Genomic DNA, 20,843 nt, shown 5'->3' with positions numbered 1-20,843 from the left:
GACTTTTTAGCCTTATCAATCTAAACAAAAGTCGTAGAATATGTTAAACTAAGAACATCGATAAAAAGAACGCCCAAATCTGACTTCGTATGAAGAAGTTATGATTTTTCTAAGATTCGGCTTAGCAGTGCACGGCCTGAAACTCGAATTTTAGTTCGAGCGGTTTTTGGCTTACGCAACGTAAATGAGAGTTGAAGATCTCATTAATAGGAAATCAACGGTAAAAAGACAGACAAAAACAGAGTCCGTATGTAGAAGTTATTAATTTTACGCAGACGTTTAACAGTATAATCTCCTTGTACTGTTAAATTTAAGATCGATCGAGAATTGGCTGACGGTGTCAAAATGAAAGTTGTAGATCTTATTATTACCTACGCGTGGATATAAAGAACGTCAAAAACGGAGGTCGTATGTGAAAGTTACGGATTTTAGAAGTCGGAAGTGTGCTGTGCGAAAATGGGTGATGTGGCACAATCTTGGCCATTGCTTTCTCCCCAAGGCTTGCCACCACATGGTGACATGTGGCACCAAGTTCAGCCACATTTCACCCTATAAATACCACCTCTCCCACCCTCATTTTCTTCACACCTTTCCCATTCTTTCTTCTCTTTACTCTCTCTCTCTCTCTAGAACCTCTCTCTAGCCCCGAAATCCCCCGAAAAGCCTAGGGAACCTCCCTAGCACGAGGCGGAAGCCCCGGAGTGCTCGAAGGCTCCGAGAAGAAGAGCTTTTCGGCTCGGGAACGCTGCTCCAAGCAAAGCCCGGTTTTCTATAAAACCCGCTGTAAGTGAGCTACGCCTACGCTATTTTTAATATAGCTTTTATTTAATTATAGTAACGTTATTAGGAACTTATAATAAATACTTGGGCTATTATTATGGGTTATATAAGTATTTTTTTGACGCTTATATAATAATAATAATAATAATAGCTAGACTATTAATTAGTCTCGACGAATAATAAACTAAACTCTAGTGGTAATAATACTAGGTTTCGTCGAAGAAAATTCTTTTTAAGAAGCGAAGCGCTGTCTGAGTTCGGAATCACCACCTTTTCAGGTGAGTGCATATTTACTTTCAACTTACACATAGATATGAAGTATTTAATATAAATTACGTGCTATTTGTGCATATTATCGGAATACTTGCTATCTATGCTGGATGAACGTTTTATACATGTTTTCAAAGATTTAAACTGTATATGTATTTTATATCTACAAAATGTGTTGGGTAAAACATGGGTAAATGTAATAGTTGCTGTGTGACAAAATAAAATAATGAGAGGCCTCATTATATATTTTATTGATGATCCAGTCATCTAGCGGAGTATAGATGACGACCACGGACTATTCTAGACAGTCCAGTGGAACACTAGCAGGCTCGCAACCTGTAGGTGTTTATTTGAACTGTGTGTTTCTTTGAACTGTGTGCTCACCAGATGTACTCCATCCCCCACATGGTTGCCTATTAGGACATTTATTGCTGAGGAATCCCCTTAGTAGTAGTGTCCGTCCCGATGATGATCCTTAGGCTAGGTCCCTTATGATAGGTGTTTAGGGACGTAAAGTGAGGATAACGGGAACGGGTAATCGGGTTATTGTTGATTGATGAAATTAATAAACTATTTATTGTGGGTTGAAAACCCTATGTGCTCACCAGGCTCCCAAGCCTGACCCACTCAGTTTTATGTATTACAGGTAGTGGCGCTTGAGCATATATATGATGTTTGGACGAGGGATTACGGATATAGGCCTGTAGATATGAAATAATGTAGTAAGGCTTGTATTGTACTGTTTATGCTTTTGATCTGTACGAACATGACATCCCGAGTCTTTTAATGAAATACATTTCTATGGAAATGCTTTTGATAAATCTTTATCATATTATTGTTTTGGGACAAATTCCGCAACACTTTTATTTAAAATGTTACTCTGATTTTTAAACAAAGCATAAACAAACCGGTCTTTTCTGGCCGTGATTTTGGGGATGTCACAATATAGTCTTTAAACATAGATTTATGGTTGGTTGTTTGCAAATCTGTTGTGCATTGATAATTTGTAAGCGCATCAGTAACTTGATTTTATAAAACGCATTGTTGTGTATGATTTGACGAGTGAATAGTAAATGCATATAAGTCAAAGTTTATCTGTTCCTTTAATCCTACGAGGGTAAAAGCGATATCTTGGGCCCCTCGATGAATTAAGTTCCATGTTAGATGAATCGAAGATCGAGAAACAGACTGGTGGACAATAAGTATGACTATGTTCCATGTGATTGTCCACACGATATCTTGAGAACAGAGGACTATACGATCCTTTATCTAAAGGACGTGTCAGAGTTTGACAGCGGCTTTTGAGAGCTACGATTACTAATCGGATTTTGAAGTCGTACTTGCATCTATAGTAATTAGACTTATCCAAATGGGAGACTGTTGGATTAGTGTCTAAGCCCATAACTATATTTGGTATGTACTTGACCCGGTTGTAGCATGGTCCTTTTAGGTTGCCTTCACCAAAGCAACTTGACTGGATGAATAATAGAGAAAGAGGTTATTATGGTTTATTAATATATTATATTATATGAATAATATAGTAAAAGAGAAATCATATTGGTTAATTAATATTGGTCAAGAATTAATTAGGAATTAATTTTGTGATCAAAAGATATAAATTAAAGCTAGGGCACCGATATTATAATTATTGGATAGTTGCAAAGTAGTCTGAGGAAACCTTAATGATCGAGTGGACGAATTCCTATGGATAAGGCCTTAAGAATTCGTCCAAGAAAGGGATTCCAGAAGGATCTTATGGGCTGCTTAGAGCCTAAGCAACCGGGTAAGTGTTTGACTGAAACCCTAATTCATCACCTATAAAAGGAACCCCTAGGCATGCAATTTTCGGCTACCACAACCCTAAGAAGAGTTCTAGAGACGAAAATTACCTCTCCCATCTCTTTGTTTCCTTCTCCAATTGTTTTGGTGCTTGTGATCTATTAGAGGCACAACATTTGAGGTGCTAAGGTTCTCAAAGGCTCAAGATCTTCAAGCAACAATGAAAGGTAATGTTCTAACTATTTATTAGACATGATAGATCTAGGGCTTATAGCTTTGGATGATTTGCATGTACAATTAGAGAAACCTAGATCCAAAGCTTTAGGGTTTGCATGTGCACCATAGGATTGATGTAATGCTAAAAACCCATCAAATACAATAACAGGCTATTGGAAATTGAGGTCGAACTTACAACTCAGAAAAAGAAAAAGAAAATCACAATACTAAAATTGATTGAAAAGAACCTTAGAGGGCTCCTCGATCCATACCGCATGCGTTTTTCAAGATTTTCGATCGGATTTACCAATTTGGTGATTTCCTTGTCGAGGTGCTTCGATTAAATGGTGTATACCCTTTTTCTCTTCTCACTCCTGTTTGTGAACATCGATTAGATGTCACGTACTTGTTTTATGCCCTCTTCTCTATGCTTCCCTGGGGTTTAGCTCAATTCTCTAAGGTATCAGGCTATAAAACATGAAAGCGGAATTGGATAGTAAAAATCAAGGTAGAAATTGAGATTGACACTTACATTAGTGTCATCCTAACGAAGATGGAGGGTTTGAAGATAGAGATGTCGTGTCGCCTATAGGAGGGTAGCACCGAGATTCCAACTGAAAAACGGTCTTTGTGACGATCCATATATGATTCCCCTTTTCCTCCAATTAAAGCAATGACCCTTCCTATCTTTTCCTTCGATCCTCCCTCGCCTCTCTCCCTGTACATTTTGTTCTTCTTTCCTGTTTCTATCTTGTTGAAAAAAGAAAGCAAAACCTTTGAAGAGGATAAATGATTTTGAGATGGAGGAATTAAGGTTTTGGGAGTTGAAGATAGAGTAGAGAATAATGGGTGTGAGTTGAACCAACTCTAATGATACAAATAAAGGAAACAGGGGGTGGTGATTAAGACTGAACATGACGGTGCAAGCGACTTCGTATGCATCAAGAACAATGAAGGTGGAGAATAGAGGGGGGGGGGCATAAATGGAAGCGTGTCATTGAGATTCTGGTCTGGTAGGTGCCAAATTCAAAGAGATCAAAGGTTTTGAGTAATCGACGGAGGGATTAAGCGGTGGAGATTGTCGACTAAAAAAATGAAGAAGCAGATAGGGCAATCAAAAACTGATTGGGTGAATAAAATAGATGATAAACACGTGTCGACAAAGAATGGAGAAAATGTCATAAACTGTCCAGAAGAGGATTGCATAGGAAGAAATCACAAACATGACAAACCACCATAAACGAAGGACCATCTCTGCCCAAAGATCACCTAGTTCACTATATATATATATATATATATATATATATATATATATATATATATATATATATATATATATATATATATATATATTAATGATAAGATATAATAATGGTAACGAATGTGTTTAACACACAAACGACTGAACAAAAAAACTACGTTTAACATATCAATAAGGTGAAATAATCTATGTTTAATTTATAAATAATGAAAAATGATGATAATAAGGGGAAATATGTATATTTGTATGTGTATGTATGTATATGTATGTGTACGTATATGTATGTGTTATATATATATATATATATATATATATATATATATATATATATATATATATGTGTGTGTGTGTGTGTGTATTTCCATGTGTATATGTATGTGTATATTTTATGTGTGTGCACATATGTATGTATGTGTGTATGTGTATGCATGTGTGTATGTCTATATATATATATATATATATATATATATATATATATATATATATATCACTGTTTTAAAAATCCCGATTAGGTCGCGATTAATCTCCAATTAATCCCTAGGCGCTATTCGACCGATTAGAGGGCGCCTAGCGATTAATCTCTACATACATAATGAGTGAAACATTATAAAACGATGAAATTTTAACATTTTGAAGAAGTTTTATTTCAAAACAAACTATTTGAGGAATGATTAGTGTTGTACTAATCATATTAACCTATTTTGTTATCATATTAACGGTATTTACGAACTTTGATATGATATTAGTCATATTTAATTTTTTAAAATTCAACAAATTAGCAACTAATGTTCCCCGATTAATCCTCCGATTAATCTCCGCTTAGCCGATTAATCCCTTGACCCCAGTCTACCGACTAGCTAACGTCGAGGTTTTTTACAACCTTGATATATATATATATATATATATATATATATATATATATATATATATATATATATATATATATATATATATACATAGGCCTAGGTTATTTTATTCAAAGTAATTATTGTGTTATTGTATGCATAAATGTGAGTCAATCAAATTTACTTATTTTAAGAAAGTGATTAATATATATTATTGAATTAAATATAATTGAAAATATCGTCTTAATTAATTACAAGGGTAATTTAGTCAATTAATATAGATTTAGTAAAGGAAAATTGCATTTTTAAGGGATCATAGATTCTACTAATTTTAAAAATCCGATTTTATGTATTATAATTTTTTTTAATTCAGACATTCTGACAGAATATGTTTATGAGTATATTCAAAAATAGAAATATTCTTGAACCATAAATAATAAAAATATTCTTGAACCTATTTCTTGATCATGAATTTAAAAACTTCTTGTAGAATAACAAATCCTTAAATAATCAATTGAAGAATAAAAACAAAAAAACACATTATTTCGTATAGAATACGGGTAACAATTGTTAAAAATTACATTTACTGTTAGGGAATAAAACTAAAAAACAATCAAAACGGGAAAGAAAACATCAAAATCTAACAACGACTAATACACTCTAAAAGAATAATGTGGTCAGTTTCAATTTTGTGGTCTGTTCTTCAAGCATCAACATATGTGATTCCAACAGAATTGGAATTCGTCTTTCCATTCCAATAGAATTGGAATTTGTGATTCCATTCCAATAGAATTGGAATCTCACCAATACCATCCATTAAATCATCTACATAAACACTCTTCCATTCTCTATTCTTTTCTGCATCGATTCACAATCAATATTTAATACAAAAGAAAATCACCCCTGCATTCCTTCTCTTCTTCGTTTTTAGTCAAGAACACACCACCTAAGTTTATGTTTTCTAGTGCAAACCTGAATGAAGAGTGTATTGAAAAGGGTCTTAGGAAAAGCAGTGATGTTGGCAGTGACAACATTGAGCTTCAAAGATTGAAAAACCTCACAAATCTTGACCATCGTGTCTCTTCTTTTCCTGCATTTCAAACTCACCAATGCTATCTTCTCTCCCACGTATGACACTTTTAACTGTTAATTAACAGTTTAACACAATCATCAATTTGAGATAAAATCATGAGAGTTCGTAAAAATAGTTCAAGACTTTGACTTACTTCAATAATTTTAATCGGAAAGGCCCTTGAATCACTTCTATCTGGAGATTGCTGAATCCTTTTCTTCTTTGATTTTTCCGTTGACATGAACACTGTGTCCTGATCAAAATCGTAAACCCCAGATTCTGATTTTTGAGACTCTAGTTTCATTATCTCCTCTTGAATAATCCTCCCTTGGAGGCCGCCGACGACTGAGTTCCGTCCGGCGAACTTGAATCACAGTAGCCGGAAAATGTTTCCTCCAATCCGCCACATCTATATTTCAGAAATTACAGAAGAAAACGATGGATTCAGGTTTAAACAACAAAGAGAAAATGAGAAGATCATATGATTAGTTAATTAGTATGATTACCTATCGAATTCTTCAGTTTGGAGAAACATATTGGTCTCTCAATAGTTTTAATACTCACCTGCGCCGCTGCTTCGCTGCTCCTTGTCAAGAGCTCCATTTCTAGGGTTTGTAATTCGAGAGCAGCTTGAGCTTCGTCGTCCGACTCCGAGCCGGAATCGGAACTTGATGCAGACTGGAATAAAGGGGAAATAACGGTTGGAGGGACAAGGGTGGGAGTGTCGATTTATTCAATTTAAGGTTTTCAGAAATCGGTTTTTAGATAAAGAGGGGAAGGAGATTTAAATTGGAGAGATACCATGATTGTAGTGATTATTTTTCGAAGTTATTAAACAAATGACTAATTTACCCTTATTTATTTATTTAATTATTTAATTTTGATTGACCCACATTTATGCATACGATAACATAATACTTAGTTTAAACAAATGAACCTAGCTCTCTCTTTCTCTCTCTCTCTCTCTACATATATATATATATATATATATATATATATATATATATCATAAATCATAAGTATTGATAGAAATTACAATGTTAAACCATGAAACGAGTAATGGATCCTGAAGGGGCACATGAATTTATGAATGATCTTAATAGCTATAAATTGGTGAAAGTATAGATAAACATGTATATTAGAGGCGGGAAAAAAACAAACCGAAAAAAACGATGTTTGGTGCCAAAAAAATCGAAAATTAGAAAATTTGTAGCTAATCCGTAGGTAATTACCTATGTATTTCTAATGGAAAACCTTTTCCGTTGCTATTCGTAGGTAATTACCTACGGATTAGCTACAGAATCTGCTTTCCATCAGAATTCTGTAGGTAATTACCTATGGATTAACTACAGATTTTTCTAATTTTCGATTCTTCAGACCGAACGTTGTTATTTCCGCTTCTTTTTTTTCACACCTCTATTTCACATGATTATCTATTCTTTCACCAACTTATAACTATTAATATCGTTCATAAAGTCGTATGCATACATGATTATATACTCTTTCACCAACTTATAACTATTAATATCGTTTATAAAGTCGTATGCATACATTGTAATGCCTATTAGTACTTGCGGTTTTTGATACACATACATACGTCCATACCTATGGACACATACACACATATATACGTATAGACACATACACACATACGTGATTATCTTAACTTTCACCAACTTATAGCTATTAATATCGTTCATAAAGTCATGTATATCTTCGGGATCTATTACTCATTTCATTGTTTAACGTTGTAATGCATATGTATGTATGTATGTATGTATGTATGTATGTATGTATGTATGTATGTTGTAACGAAAATAATTTATTGCTCTTAATGAAAATATTTTTTTCTGAAAGAAATAGCAATGTGTTTTACAAAAAAAAAAAGCTTATTTCTAAAATAACAATGGACTTTGCAAGTACATTGTTATTTATGTAAAGATGGATAAAATAGTTTCTACTTTTTTATTGTTGTAAAATAGTTACTTACATTTGAAAAAAAAACAATTTTTTTTAATTTCCAAATAATTTTTTTAACTTCTAAATACTTCAATTATAATACAAAACATGGGTCAGTAAGAATAGAATTATCAATTATGTGTTTTATGTTACTTATACAATAAATTTAAATAACTTATAAATTTTTTGTTTAGTTAGGCCAAAATGAGGAAGAGTATCAGTGCACCGTAAGTGTTGTAAATAGCAAAATATTTTTTAGTCTGAACAATTTTTTTATTTTGTTGTATAGATGATATGTTTATTGTAATGTTAATTTTTGGAAAATGATGTTTTTGGAATGTGTTAAACACTTAGTAATGTATTTGACATTTTGTAGTTTAATGTAATGAATTTTTATTTCATTTTGGCTAACTTAATTGATTTTTTTTAATTAATTAATTAATTAATTTTTTAAAAAGCATTTAGTGACGGAATACCTACGGAAAATCTATTGGTAAGTTGGTTTGTAGTATTCCGTGGGAAAAAAGTCAATTTTAGTCAAATTGACTCCTGTTGGTAATATGTAGAAAATTCGTAGCTATTTATTACCGTAGCTATTCCGTAGGAAAAAATCGAACTTGAATCCCGTGTCGGTCATCCATAGGAAATCCATAGCTATTTATTTTCGTAGCTATTATACCTACGGAAAAAGCCGTAGGTATTTTGTAGCTAGTCCGTAGCAAATCCGTAGGTTTAAATTTTCCACGGGCGTTTATGCTATAGGCTTTTTTACGTACCAAATCCATAGGTATTGCCTTATATCTACTGAATACCTATGGATTGTGCTGTGGCTATTGCCATATTTTTATAGTAGTGCATTTATAGTAGGTTTGAACTAGAAAATATCGTCAATGAAATTATTGAATATTTTGTAGATGTTTTTGTTCATAATCGATATCTATCGTATCAATGTATTCACACAGAACATATATATTAACAGGAAAATGGCAAGCTTGAGGAGTACAAGTTAGCTTAGAAGGTGTCAATCAATGTTTGTGTACTAGCTATAAGTAAACCTACACCAGATGTTCACTGACTCCGACACATTAAAGATGCACAAAATATTAATATGGTAGTTAATCCTAGACGCATATATATAATATGATAACCCCAATTTAACCATGGGAGATTGGCGCAGAAAAAGGCAAACCTATTGATCCGTTTTAACTTTATTTTTCTTTATCAATCGTTCTTATATAATGATTTTTAATCTTGATAAATTGCATACAATAACCCAGAACTGTGTGACAAAGTTGGTGAACATTAAATCCTGCATATACATTATTTTCGAGCTATATAACCAATGTGGCTTTCTAAAACAGAGGAAGGACGTGAGGACACTACTCATTGGGCAACAAATATCACATGTGATATTTATGGTAAAGAGTAGATAAGTGAGATGTATGGATACTCATTCGGTAATTCAATCAATAATTTTATATATTGATTATATATTTTAATAATATCCTTTTATCTTTCAAAATTCTTAAGTTGCTATTGTTTGAATTTCCAAGTCAGCCTTTCACATAAAATTAACGACAACTTAATGATTTACCGTAGACGGATATATTCTATGTAAGCGACATTGATCTTGAAACACAATAAAACCAAAATTCATCTATATACATTCTAGGTTCATTAATGAAATATCAAATGTCAAATGGATAGAAACCAACAAAACAAGAATGCCAATGATCGGTCAGCCGTCTTCGCCATTGCTATGAGTCATTAGAGTTAGGGTTCGCCGGACTAAAGAGTAACTCTACATGGAACTCAGAACCCGCAATCGACTTGCCTTTATTTCCAACTTTATCTAATTCTTTAATCGAAAACTGAAAAAAAAAAAAAAAAAATCAAAAAACTACAATTAGAAGAATCTCATCATATATTTATATCCAACAATCGAACTTAGACCAAATGAACTACCTTCATCGAGTCATTTTCAATGAATGCGGTATTAAAGCAAGCATAGAAGAGACGACCTCCAATGTTCTTCTCGTAGAATATCACACAAACATCTCCAGTAACCTGTCAAACCGTTATACAATGTCAATGTTCATAGAAAAACTTTGATTTTCAGATAACGGAGGTTTACTTGACTTAGTAATCATACCTGTACTGGTTTTTCATTAAAGTAGTGGTCAAGACAGTTACGTGGCTCTTCTTCCTCGATCTCCGAGTTCCCAAAACCACTGTTCCTACTTTTTCTACAGAAATTCCGGTAAGCAACCGCTGGTGAACGATATCGCTGTCCTGTAACCTCTTGCATTTCCGACACAACAAAGAAGACTGATTCTATGGTTTTTGTGTCAAAAAGTCGAATCTGCCTGATCTCTTTGGTACATGGTTTTGGAAGGTTGACCTCTGGTAAGCAACCATCGAAAAAGGTTAGAGATTTATGCCAGTAGTTAACGTAGCGTCGTTGGCTTGGAATCATCACCTGCAAATATTTCCATATATATTGAATTTGTTTACACGTTCCTTTTAAGATTTTCATCATCATAAATGAAAGAAAAATTGAAAAACTATAACTTACTTGAAGATATTTTGTTGTCCCTTTATCTGCATAAACCTGATCAGCCTCTTCTGCTAATATGCCGGCGTAAACTAAGTAAGAAGATACCATCAACCCTATCCGACCTTTACCATCCTGTTGAATTTTCAAAAATATTTACTTTTTATATCAATAAACAATTTACAGAAGTATGAAAAATTCCAAAAAATTATAGAATTTGAATGTTTACCATGTAGTGAACCAAGACAATATTCTTTGGGTCACTTGAAAGCCATGAATGGACACTTTCACAGAATTCCTTGATCATTTGGAGTGATGGGGCATGATTATCTTCAAATGGGAATCTTTCCACAAGATCGTACACAAGTTATACACCTACAAGGTTGAACAATGTGAGAAAACAGTAATTTGTTTCTTATCAATTTAATACAAAACGTTTTTACCGACTTATACAAATTAGTAAATAATTATTATAGCTTTATAGATTGAGATTGGTAAACACTTTGTAAATTCGTTGCTTAAAATTCACACCACCATTGTTCATTCCATTGTAATGGATATAGTTGTTGGTTATATCCAAATGGACCATATTTTTTTTCCTATGGAATCGGATGAAAAGTTATAATATAATCCATTTCCATTTGTAGAATTTTTAAACCAGACAAATTTTTTTTAGGAAGTTCTTAATAATAATCAAGTTATAATATTATTTAGAAATTAACTAGCACCTATTTTCTTTGTTATGATCTTTTTTGGATTTTAAAATATCACAAATTACATATTATATAAAGTTACATTTGAATTTATATCCAGTTGATATAGGTCAATAAAACATAACAATAGAATATAAAAACTTATAGTATTATGTTACCTTGTAGTGTAGAGGATGTTTGTTTTCCAAAATTTCCTTGACCTGTGTCATTGGATTTTGATACATGGATCTCATTAGCTCCGAAGGAAATGACAATGCTAGTATGCGATCAGTGATGTAAGAAATATCGAGCTCACAACGATCACCACCAACCAACACCATCCTTCTTTTCTTTTCAAATCCAAAACATTTTGGTATGAGTGTTGCTACTTTCCACCCCATTTTTGTACTTTGTTGCTAAAAATAGTATAAACTATCTGCAAAAATCAAAATATAGTAGTTAAAAATCAAGATAATACAACAATCAACACTACACATTTGATTTAAAAAGTCTACACCGCGTACTTAAAAAGCAAAATATTTCAAGGTTAACGTATAAATTTAAATCTTATTCTAAAGGATGCTACTAATATGTGAATATATCTTACAATCTCTTTAACTATGGCTTTCTAATTGAATGTTTGTGATCAGAGAGGATGGATACAATAACCGTAGAACCACTAAAAGTTAACGAAAATATTTATGTAAGCGATCTAATTATTTAAGACACTTCGTGGAAGTAAACAAGCTTTAGACATGTTTGCAAAAAATAATCGTGGCAGAATATGCAATCGTAATTGCATAATAGTTCTATTGGACACATTCTTGGAAAAAGATAAACACAGAACAATAGATTGAAAATTGTCGTATAACAAATAGTAAACTATCTGCAAATTATATATTAGTTAAATTTCAACATAATACAACAACCAAACCTAAACATTCGATACACGATATACTTTGCAAACGAATTAGTATGTAATATGGATTGTTGTACTAAAAACTAATTACTTCGGTTACATTATATAATTAAAAAAAGTATATAGATGTTTTTCTCTTTTCAGTATATTTACATTGACCCGTTTGATTATTAACTTCAATTCAATGGCAAAAATCTTCAATATATTGTTTATAAAATATTTATGTTTACTGTTGGTAGGGTTTTCGTTGTATATGTTAGTGTTTATTAACTTATTCTATATATGCGGAAGCTTTCAAGACCAGATCTTAAACTCGAATCTGGATAAAAGAAAATAGGTGAAGGAGATTTTGTACCTGCTTCCATTGAAGCTTTTGGATCTGAAGAACAAGTTTGGTTTTCCAGTTGATCTCAAGACAACTCTAAGAACCCTTTGCACTCAAGAAAAACGAATTTGTGAATTAATTTCGTCCCATTTGATTTGTTCCTCATCACATATATTTATAGATGGAGATAAACCCTAATGTGAGAGATGGAAGGGATCTTGAGGATCTTGAGTCAAACCGGGAACTCAAGCCACAAATGGTAAGTGAATATCGGTCCATCAACAATCTTATACACTTGCCATAATATTTGGATTTAAATGATAACAATATATATATGTTCATTTATAGAATGGTTCCATGATTTTCTAACAATCTCCCACTGGACCATGAATATATAAATGTACATATAACCATATTAGCGCTTTAATGTATGTTATCATGATATTGGTACCTTTAAACAGTCTTGTCCATTAATCATAACTATATAGGATCAATGTGGTCTTTGTTACATTTTACGTAACTAAACCATCAATGGTCACATATATAAGTATAACTAACGACATAGATTAAACATGATGCGTGGTCACAAAATCAAAATTGATTTCCGATGAGTTCCTCTTTAACTTGAAGTGAGATCAAACTTCAAATAATATATATATATATATATATATATATATATATATATATATATATATATATATATATGTTCATTTATAGAATGGTCCCATGATTTTCTAACAATCTCCCACTGGACCATGAATATATAAATGTACATATAACCATATTAGCGCTTTAATGTATGTTATCATGATATTGGTACCTTTAAACAGTCTTGTCCATTAATCATAACTATATAGGATCAATGCGGTCTTTGTTACATTTTACGTAACTAAACCATCAATGGTCACATATATAAGTATAACTAACGACATAGATTAAACATGATGCGTGGTCACAAAATCAAAATTGATTTCCGATGAGTTCCTCTTTAACTTGAAGTGAGATCAAACTTCAAATAAGTGCAACTAATAATGAAATTTACCGAATTCTTAAGTCTGTACAGAAAAAACATAATTGTTCCTAAACCAAAAATAAAGCACCCAAAAATAAATTGTAAAAACTCTCACTAAAGCAAAATATCATCAATATTTATCACACCCATGTGTGTAGTATGCTCATGAAAGACCTTGGGAGTTAATCCCTTCGTTAGCGGATCCGCTATCATGGAGTTTGTCCCGATGTGCTCTATTGCGATTTTTCCATTTTGCACTCTTTCTTTAACAATAAGAAACTTAATGTCAATATGCCTTGACTTTGTGGAACTTCTGTTGTTGTTGGAATACAACACTGCTGACTTATTGTCACAATACAACTTTAGTGGTCTTTCAACACCAATAATACGCAGCCTCGTGACTAAGTTCCACAGCCATATTGAATGATCTGATGCCTCGAAACATGCTACAAATTCAGCCGCCATGGTGGAAGAAGTTACTAAAGTTTGTTTAGCACTCTTCCATGAAATAGCTCCTCCTGCTAATAAGTAAATGTAGCCTGATGTGGATCGATAACTGTCTTGGCATCCAGCAAAATCATAAGCAGAATACCCAATGATCTCCAAAACATCTGATTTCCTATATGTGAGCATGTAGTCTTTTGTTCTCTGTAGATATCTCAAAACCCGTTTGGCTGCTTTCCAATGGTCCATACCTGGGTTGCTTAGATATCTTCCCAACATCCCTACAATGAAAGATATGTCGGGACGTGTACACACTTGAGCATACATAAGACTCCCAACAACCAATGCATAAGGAATCTTCTGCATCTCTTTAACTTCAAGGTCATTTTTAGGGCATTGATCGAGACTGAATTTGTCTCCTTTTGAAATAGGGGTGTCTCCTGGTTTGCAGTTTTGCATGCCAAATCTTTCAAGGATCTTTTCAATATAGCTCTTTTGTGATAATCCTAGAATTCCACGAGATTTGTCTCGTTGAATTTGGATTCCTAATACAAATGAGGCTTCCCCAAGATCTTTCATCTCAAAATGATTCGAAAGAAATTTCTTGGTCTCATATAAGACCCCTAAATCATTGGTGGCAAGTAATATATCATCAACATACAAGACCAGAAAAATATATTTACTCCCACTGAACTTGTGATATACACAATCATGTACTATATTTGCCTCAAAACCAAATGAGACAATGATCTGATGAAACTTGTGGTACCACTGGCGGGAGGCTTGCTGGAGTCCATATATAGATTTATTTAGTTTGCAAACCATTTCCTTTGATTCTTTCGATACAAAGTTTTCTGGTTGCACCATGTATATAGTTTCATCAATGTCACCATTGAGAAATGTTGTCTTAACATCCATCTGATGTAACTCAAGATTGTAATGTGCAACTAGTGCCATGATCAACCTAAAAGAGTCTTTTGTTGAAACTGGAGAAATGTCTCTTTAAAATCAATTCCTTCCTTTTGAGTATAGCCCTTAGCTACAAGACGTGCCTTATGTCTTTCCACATTGCCTTTTGAATCCCTTTTGGTCTTAAAAATCCATTTGCAACCAATAGGCTTCGTACCTTCAGGTAATAGAACAAGATCCCAAACTTTATTGTCTTGCATGGACTTATACTCCTCGTTCATGGCATCAATCCAGTTTTGAGAATTTGAACTTTGCATGGCCTGAGAGAAGTTGATTGGATCATTTTCAATCATTCCATCTGGTTCTTCATTTTCTTGGAGATATACATGGAAATCCGAAGGGATTGCACTTCTCCTTTCTCTAGTGGATCTCCTAAGTTGAGGTTGTTGAGGTTGTTCATTATGAACAGGAGAGTGAATAACATTGTCTTGTTGAGGTTCCTGAATTACTTTTTCTCCGACAGGCACATTAATTTGTGTATTGTCAAAAGTAACAGTAGGAATCGAGATTGATTCCTCCTCAAAGACAATGTCTCTAACCTTATTTCTCCCCCCAAACTCAACATCCTCAAAAAACGTTGCAGTTCCTGTTTCAAAAATTGATTTTGTTGCAGGATCATAAAACTTATAACCCCTGGATCGTTCAGAATAGCCAATGAAGTAGCTGCTAACGGTTTTGGAGTCCAATTTCTTTTCATTCGGCCTATAAGGCCTTGCCTCAGCTGGACATCCCCAGATACGAAGATGAGTTAAACAAGGCTTTTTCCCTGTCCAAAGCTCATAAGGTGTTTTAACAGCTGCTTTAGTTGGTACTCTATTAAGAATGTAAGTTGCAGTCTTAAGTGCTTCACCCCAGAGTGGCTCTGGTAAAGTAGAATGACTTATCATACTCCTTACCATATCCTTAAGAGTTCTGTTGCGTCTTTCAGATACCCCATTCATGCTCGGCCAACCTGGCATTGTGTACTGAGGGACGATTCCACATTCCTCTAGGAATTTAGCAAAAGGTCCTGGACTTTGTTCACCTGATCCGTCATATCTGCCATAGTACTCACCACCCGGTCAAATCTTACACATTTAATCTTTTTATTAAGTTGGTTCTCAACTTCAAGTTTAAAAGATTTAAACACTTCCAGTGACTGAGATTTTTCATGAATAAGATATAGATACCCATAACGTGAGTAATCGTCTATGAATGATATAAAATATTGTTGACCATTCCATGAAGCCGAAGGGAATGGTCCACAAGTATCTGTATGTATCAATTCTAAGACATCTGAAGACCTAGTGGCATCTAATCTTTTGGTTTTTGTCTGTTTTCCCTTGATGCATTCAACACAAATTTTTAAATCTATGAAGTTGAGGTTACTTAGCACTCCATCTGACACAAGCCTATCAATTCTCATTTTTGAGATGTGGCCTAAGCGTTTGTGCCATAATGTTGCTGAATTTTCATTATTTAATTTTCGCTCAGTACCACGTGAATCCACGTGCAAGGTTTCATTATATGAAGTAACAATATCAAGCATATATAACTTATCACAATACGTTAGAGAACCAGTACCGATAACATTTGAATTTAAAGACAAACTAAATTCACCATTTCCAAAAGAACAATAATAACCAGATTTATCCAATTTAGAAACAGAAACCAAATTGCGTCTAAAAGACGGTACAATGCAAGTGTCTTGAAAATCCAAATAAAAGCCAGTATCTAGTAATAAACGAAATGTGCCAATTGCTTTGACTTCAACCTGCTTTCCATCACCCACATAGATATATCTTTCAACATCATTTGGTTTTCGGTAGTTCAGGCAACCCTGCATAGAGACACTTATGTGAGTAGTAGCACCAGAATCTATCCACCAAGTATTTCTAGGTACAAAAACTAAATTAACCTCAAAACAGACCAAAGCACGGATTATACCTTTCTTAACTCGCCAAGCGTGGTATTTTGGACAATCCGGCTTCAAGTGACTAGGTTCTTGACAAAGGAAGCATTTAGGAGGTCCCGATTCCTTTTTCTTTTGATCATTGCCTAAATGTTGTTTCTTTTGCACTAGTCCCTTAGTAGCAGCTTCTTTTCTCTTTCTTTTGCCCTTACCTTTAGAGGTACTAGCAAAATGAGCACTTTCAGTTGTTTCCTGCTTCATCCTTTCTTCTTCTTGCACACAAAAGGAAATGAGCTCATTAAGAGTCCATTTATCCCTTTGGCAGTTGTAACTGACCTTGAACTGATTAAATTGTGCAGGAAGAGAAAGCAATACCAAATGAACTAGAAAATCATCAGAAATTTCTAGTTTCAATGCCTTAAGTTTTGAAGCAAGATGAGACATCTCCATGATGTGCTCCCTTATGTTTCCTTTGCCTTTATACTTCATTGAAATCATCTTTTGCAAAAAAGTACTTGTTTCAGCCTTATCATTTTTTGCAAAACGTTGTTCAATTTCAGCAAGAAAATCTTTAGCATTAATAGACTACTCATTTGCACCTCTAAAGGCTTCTAGAACGCCGCGCTTAATGATCATTAGACTCATGCGATTTGAGCGATCCTATTTTTCAGCATCCCTTTTATTTTCCACTGAACTTGTGGCAGTAAGGATGGGTTGCTCAATCCGAAGTGCAAGGTCAAGATCCATGCAGCCGAGAACTAACATAATGTTCTCTTTCCATTCCTTGAAGTTAGTCCCATTAAGAACTGGAATGTGATTCAAGTTGGAAGATATTATGCCACAATTAGCATTTGTTGTATTTCAGAACAAAATATTAATTAGTTTTTATGCTCATTAAACCATAACTATAATCAATAAAATTCAAATTATGACATCACAAGGTATCAACACAACATTAATATCAAGTCTTTGAACAACAATATTAACTTTTTTAAGAGATATCTTGTTATAGTAGTAAAAATATTGACAATAAAACATGTTAATTAATAAGCCCCTCTTTGGATTGACTAATTAATCACATGAAACCCAAAAATTATCATATATTTACCACTATATATATGTATGTTTATCCGACCAAATATTAACCTACCTTTGGGTCGATTAATATCCGCATTGACAAACACATAAACCATAAAATTTAATAATAATATTTGACAATAATTCATCTCGTTTAACAAGCCCCTCTTTGGATTGACTTGTTAACGACATGTAACCAAAAATAATTGCCGCATATTCATTATCATATACGTGTTTATTCGATAAAATATCAACCTACCTTTGGGTCGATTGGTATCCGCAACAATAAACACATAAACCGTAATATTTAGATTCTTATAAAATTAATTTTCTAAGAAAATAAATAATGTCACAACTGAATTTATTGACGAACCATAAAAAAAATGACCGGGTAAAAAATAAAATACAGATTTATTAACTTGAACATGACAATAATAAACTGCTATTAAATTGAGTACTTTAAAATAACCATGCAGTTTTAATTTACACAATAAAGCCTTAAACAAATAAAACGCTAATAACATAGAAGTATTTTATTTATTTATTTTTCTTTTACAACGATACCAAAATAAAATAAACAAATAAATTTGATTTATCAATGAAGGTATTCTATGTATAATAACTTAAAAGAGAATAAATGTTGCCGTTATTTTAATAAGATCGAATATTATACACAAAAAAATAATCTTACAAACAAATCTTAACCAATTACCTAAACAATATTAGTTTTGCACGCAGGACAATATTATGAACCATGAATTTCGCTAAATAGTAAATTCAACCAAAACATGAACCAAAGTCTGATTATATATTAATGAAATTTAGTGCATATAGTACAAGTTTCAAGCATTGAATGATCATTGTCAAAATCAATAGTAGAAAATTGTTTATTGACAATTGAAAAACAACACCAGAAAGCAAGCAGAAAAGCAAATGGGTTGTCAAACAAAGTTGCTGCATTGAGTACATACAATAATAAAATATTTAACGAAACGTGCGATCTCTAGTACAAATATAATATTTCACACCCTTCTTTCAATCAACAGTCAAGAAAAATCAAGCATATGATGAAATATATAATTCACGACGTAATGAAGAAGAACCAGGTATGTTTAAATATAATGTTATAGATCTTAAACCAACATAAAATTTCTAGTACTAAATTCGAGAAAGCTCTGATACCAATTGTTAGTGTTTATTAACTTATTCTATATATGCGGAAGCTTTCAAGACCAGATCTTAAACTCGAATCTGGATAAAAGAAAATAGGTGAAGGAGATTTTGTACCTGCTTCCATTGAAGCTTTTGGATCTGAAGAACAAGCTTGGTTTTCCAGTTGATCTCAAGACAACTCTAAGAACCCTTTGCACTCAAGAAAAACGAATTTGTGAATTAATTTCGTCCCATTTGATTTGTTCCTCATCACATATATTTATAGATGGAGATAAACCCTAATGTGAGAGATGGAAGGGATCTTGAGGATCTTGAGTCAAACCGGGAACTCAAGCCACAAATGGTAAGTGAATATCGGTCCATCAACAATCTTATACACTTACCATAATATTTGGATTTAAATGATAACAATATATATGTTCATTTATAGAATGGTCCCATGATTTTCTAACAGTATATCCTTTTATTGTAAATTCGAAATGCGTAAAGAAAACATAAACAATTGAATATTTGATGTCGAACGATTACCTCTTACCGATACTGAAACTTGAGCCGTTCTCTCTGTTTTCTCTCTGATGTTGGCTTTCGGATATTTGTGTGATAAGAGGATCAATAATTCAATATATATAGGCTATTTGGAGTACATGTCAGATTAGGATTCTTTTTGTATTTATAATTTCTCTTAGGGGTCGTTTATTTCGTTTGATTCCTAAGGAATTGAAAGGAATTGGAAACTAAAATCCAATACAAAACGTGTTTGGCTTACAGAAGGAATGGAATATGATTTCCATATTACTTTTTAATTCCGTGTATGAAAGATTTCACATTCATTCCCCTGTTTATAAGGAATCCACATTCTGTTAGCTTATCTTTTTTTTTTGTTTATTTGTTTATTTTTTTTAATTACACAATTATCCTCCCATATATATGCGGTTCTAGTAAAACAAAATAAACTATGTGATTTTTCATATCTTTTCTACGATTACCTTCTTCTATCGATTATATTTTTCTCCAATCGGTATTTTTCAAAAAAAATCATCTATCGATCATAGCCATTGTACTGCCGTATTTCATCTCTGGCTCGTCATTCTTCTACTGCTTTGGTGTATCTATCATCTTCGTTTACAGGTAAACATCTCATGTTCAATTTTTCTGCAATTAACTGTGTTCAACCATTTTTTTTATATATATTTGTAATATGTGATTCATCTTTGTCTGATAGAAAATAGCATAATTTTTTAACATTTGTGCTGCTTACTACATCTCTAGTTTCTTTGTGTGAAGTATGAACAATTTTCTTTACATGCTATGTACGTTTATTGTCGTAATATTATAAAATTTATTTTCTAATTCCTTTGTAAAATCAGCAAACCAAACAGAAAACAGATTCCATTCTTTGTCCTCCAAACGCATTTCAGCTTCTAGTACATTCAGATTCTAATTCCTTCAAATTCCAATTCTTTTGACATATTTCATTCCTTTAAAAAATATTCTGTGAAACAAACGCCACCTTAATATATTTTATTTTATCTCCTAACACTTGTACATTTTCTAATACTTTCACACTTCTATGTAGATATAATTTATTTTGTTACCAGTTTTTAT

The 20,843-nt window shown here is 32.9% G+C and overlaps 1 protein-coding gene and 1 pseudogene across 1 annotated transcript; both read right to left on the bottom strand.

Annotated features, from left to right (window-relative positions):
* Nucleotides 1-5,976: 5,976 nt before the first annotated feature.
* LOC145095844 (transcription factor bHLH35-like) lies at nt 5,977-9,937 on the bottom strand (annotated as a pseudogene).
* On the bottom strand, nt 9,813-11,829 carry LOC145095843 (phosphatidylinositol 3,4,5-trisphosphate 3-phosphatase and protein-tyrosine-phosphatase PTEN1-like). Its single transcript, XM_079033663.1, has 6 exons — nt 11,608-11,829; nt 10,966-11,103; nt 10,758-10,871; nt 10,335-10,661; nt 10,148-10,249; nt 9,813-10,053 (listed from the first exon to the last, which is right to left on the bottom strand). Exons 1-6 carry the CDS (start codon nt 11,827-11,829, stop codon nt 9,940-9,942), a joined length of 1,017 nt encoding a protein of 338 aa, XP_078889789.1. The 3' UTR covers nt 9,813-9,939.
* Nucleotides 11,830-20,843: the final 9,014 nt, after the last annotated feature.

Source organism: Lactuca serriola, chromosome 3 (assembly GCF_051521515.1).
Source record: "Lactuca serriola cultivar US96UC23 chromosome 3, Lser_US96UC23_V15, whole genome shotgun sequence".
Taxonomy (NCBI): domain Eukaryota; kingdom Viridiplantae; phylum Streptophyta; class Magnoliopsida; order Asterales; family Asteraceae; genus Lactuca; species Lactuca serriola.
The sequence above is the reverse complement of the archived record's forward strand: the minus strand, read 5'-3'. Positions and strand labels throughout refer to the sequence as shown.

Excerpts from the sequence above, each read along its gene's own strand:
- LOC145095843 (XM_079033663.1), bottom strand. The coding sequence starts at position 11,829 with ATGGGGTGGAAAGTAGCAACACTCATACCAAAATGTTTTGGATTTGAA. Across the intron at positions 11,104-11,607 it reads AACATCCTCTACACTACAAG|CTTGTGTACGATCTTGTGGA; the intron begins GTAACATAATAC and ends GTAGGTGTATAA. Across the intron at positions 10,250-10,334 it reads TTAATGAAAAACCAGTACAG|GTTACTGGAGATGTTTGTGT; the intron begins GTATGATTACTA and ends ACGGTTTGACAG.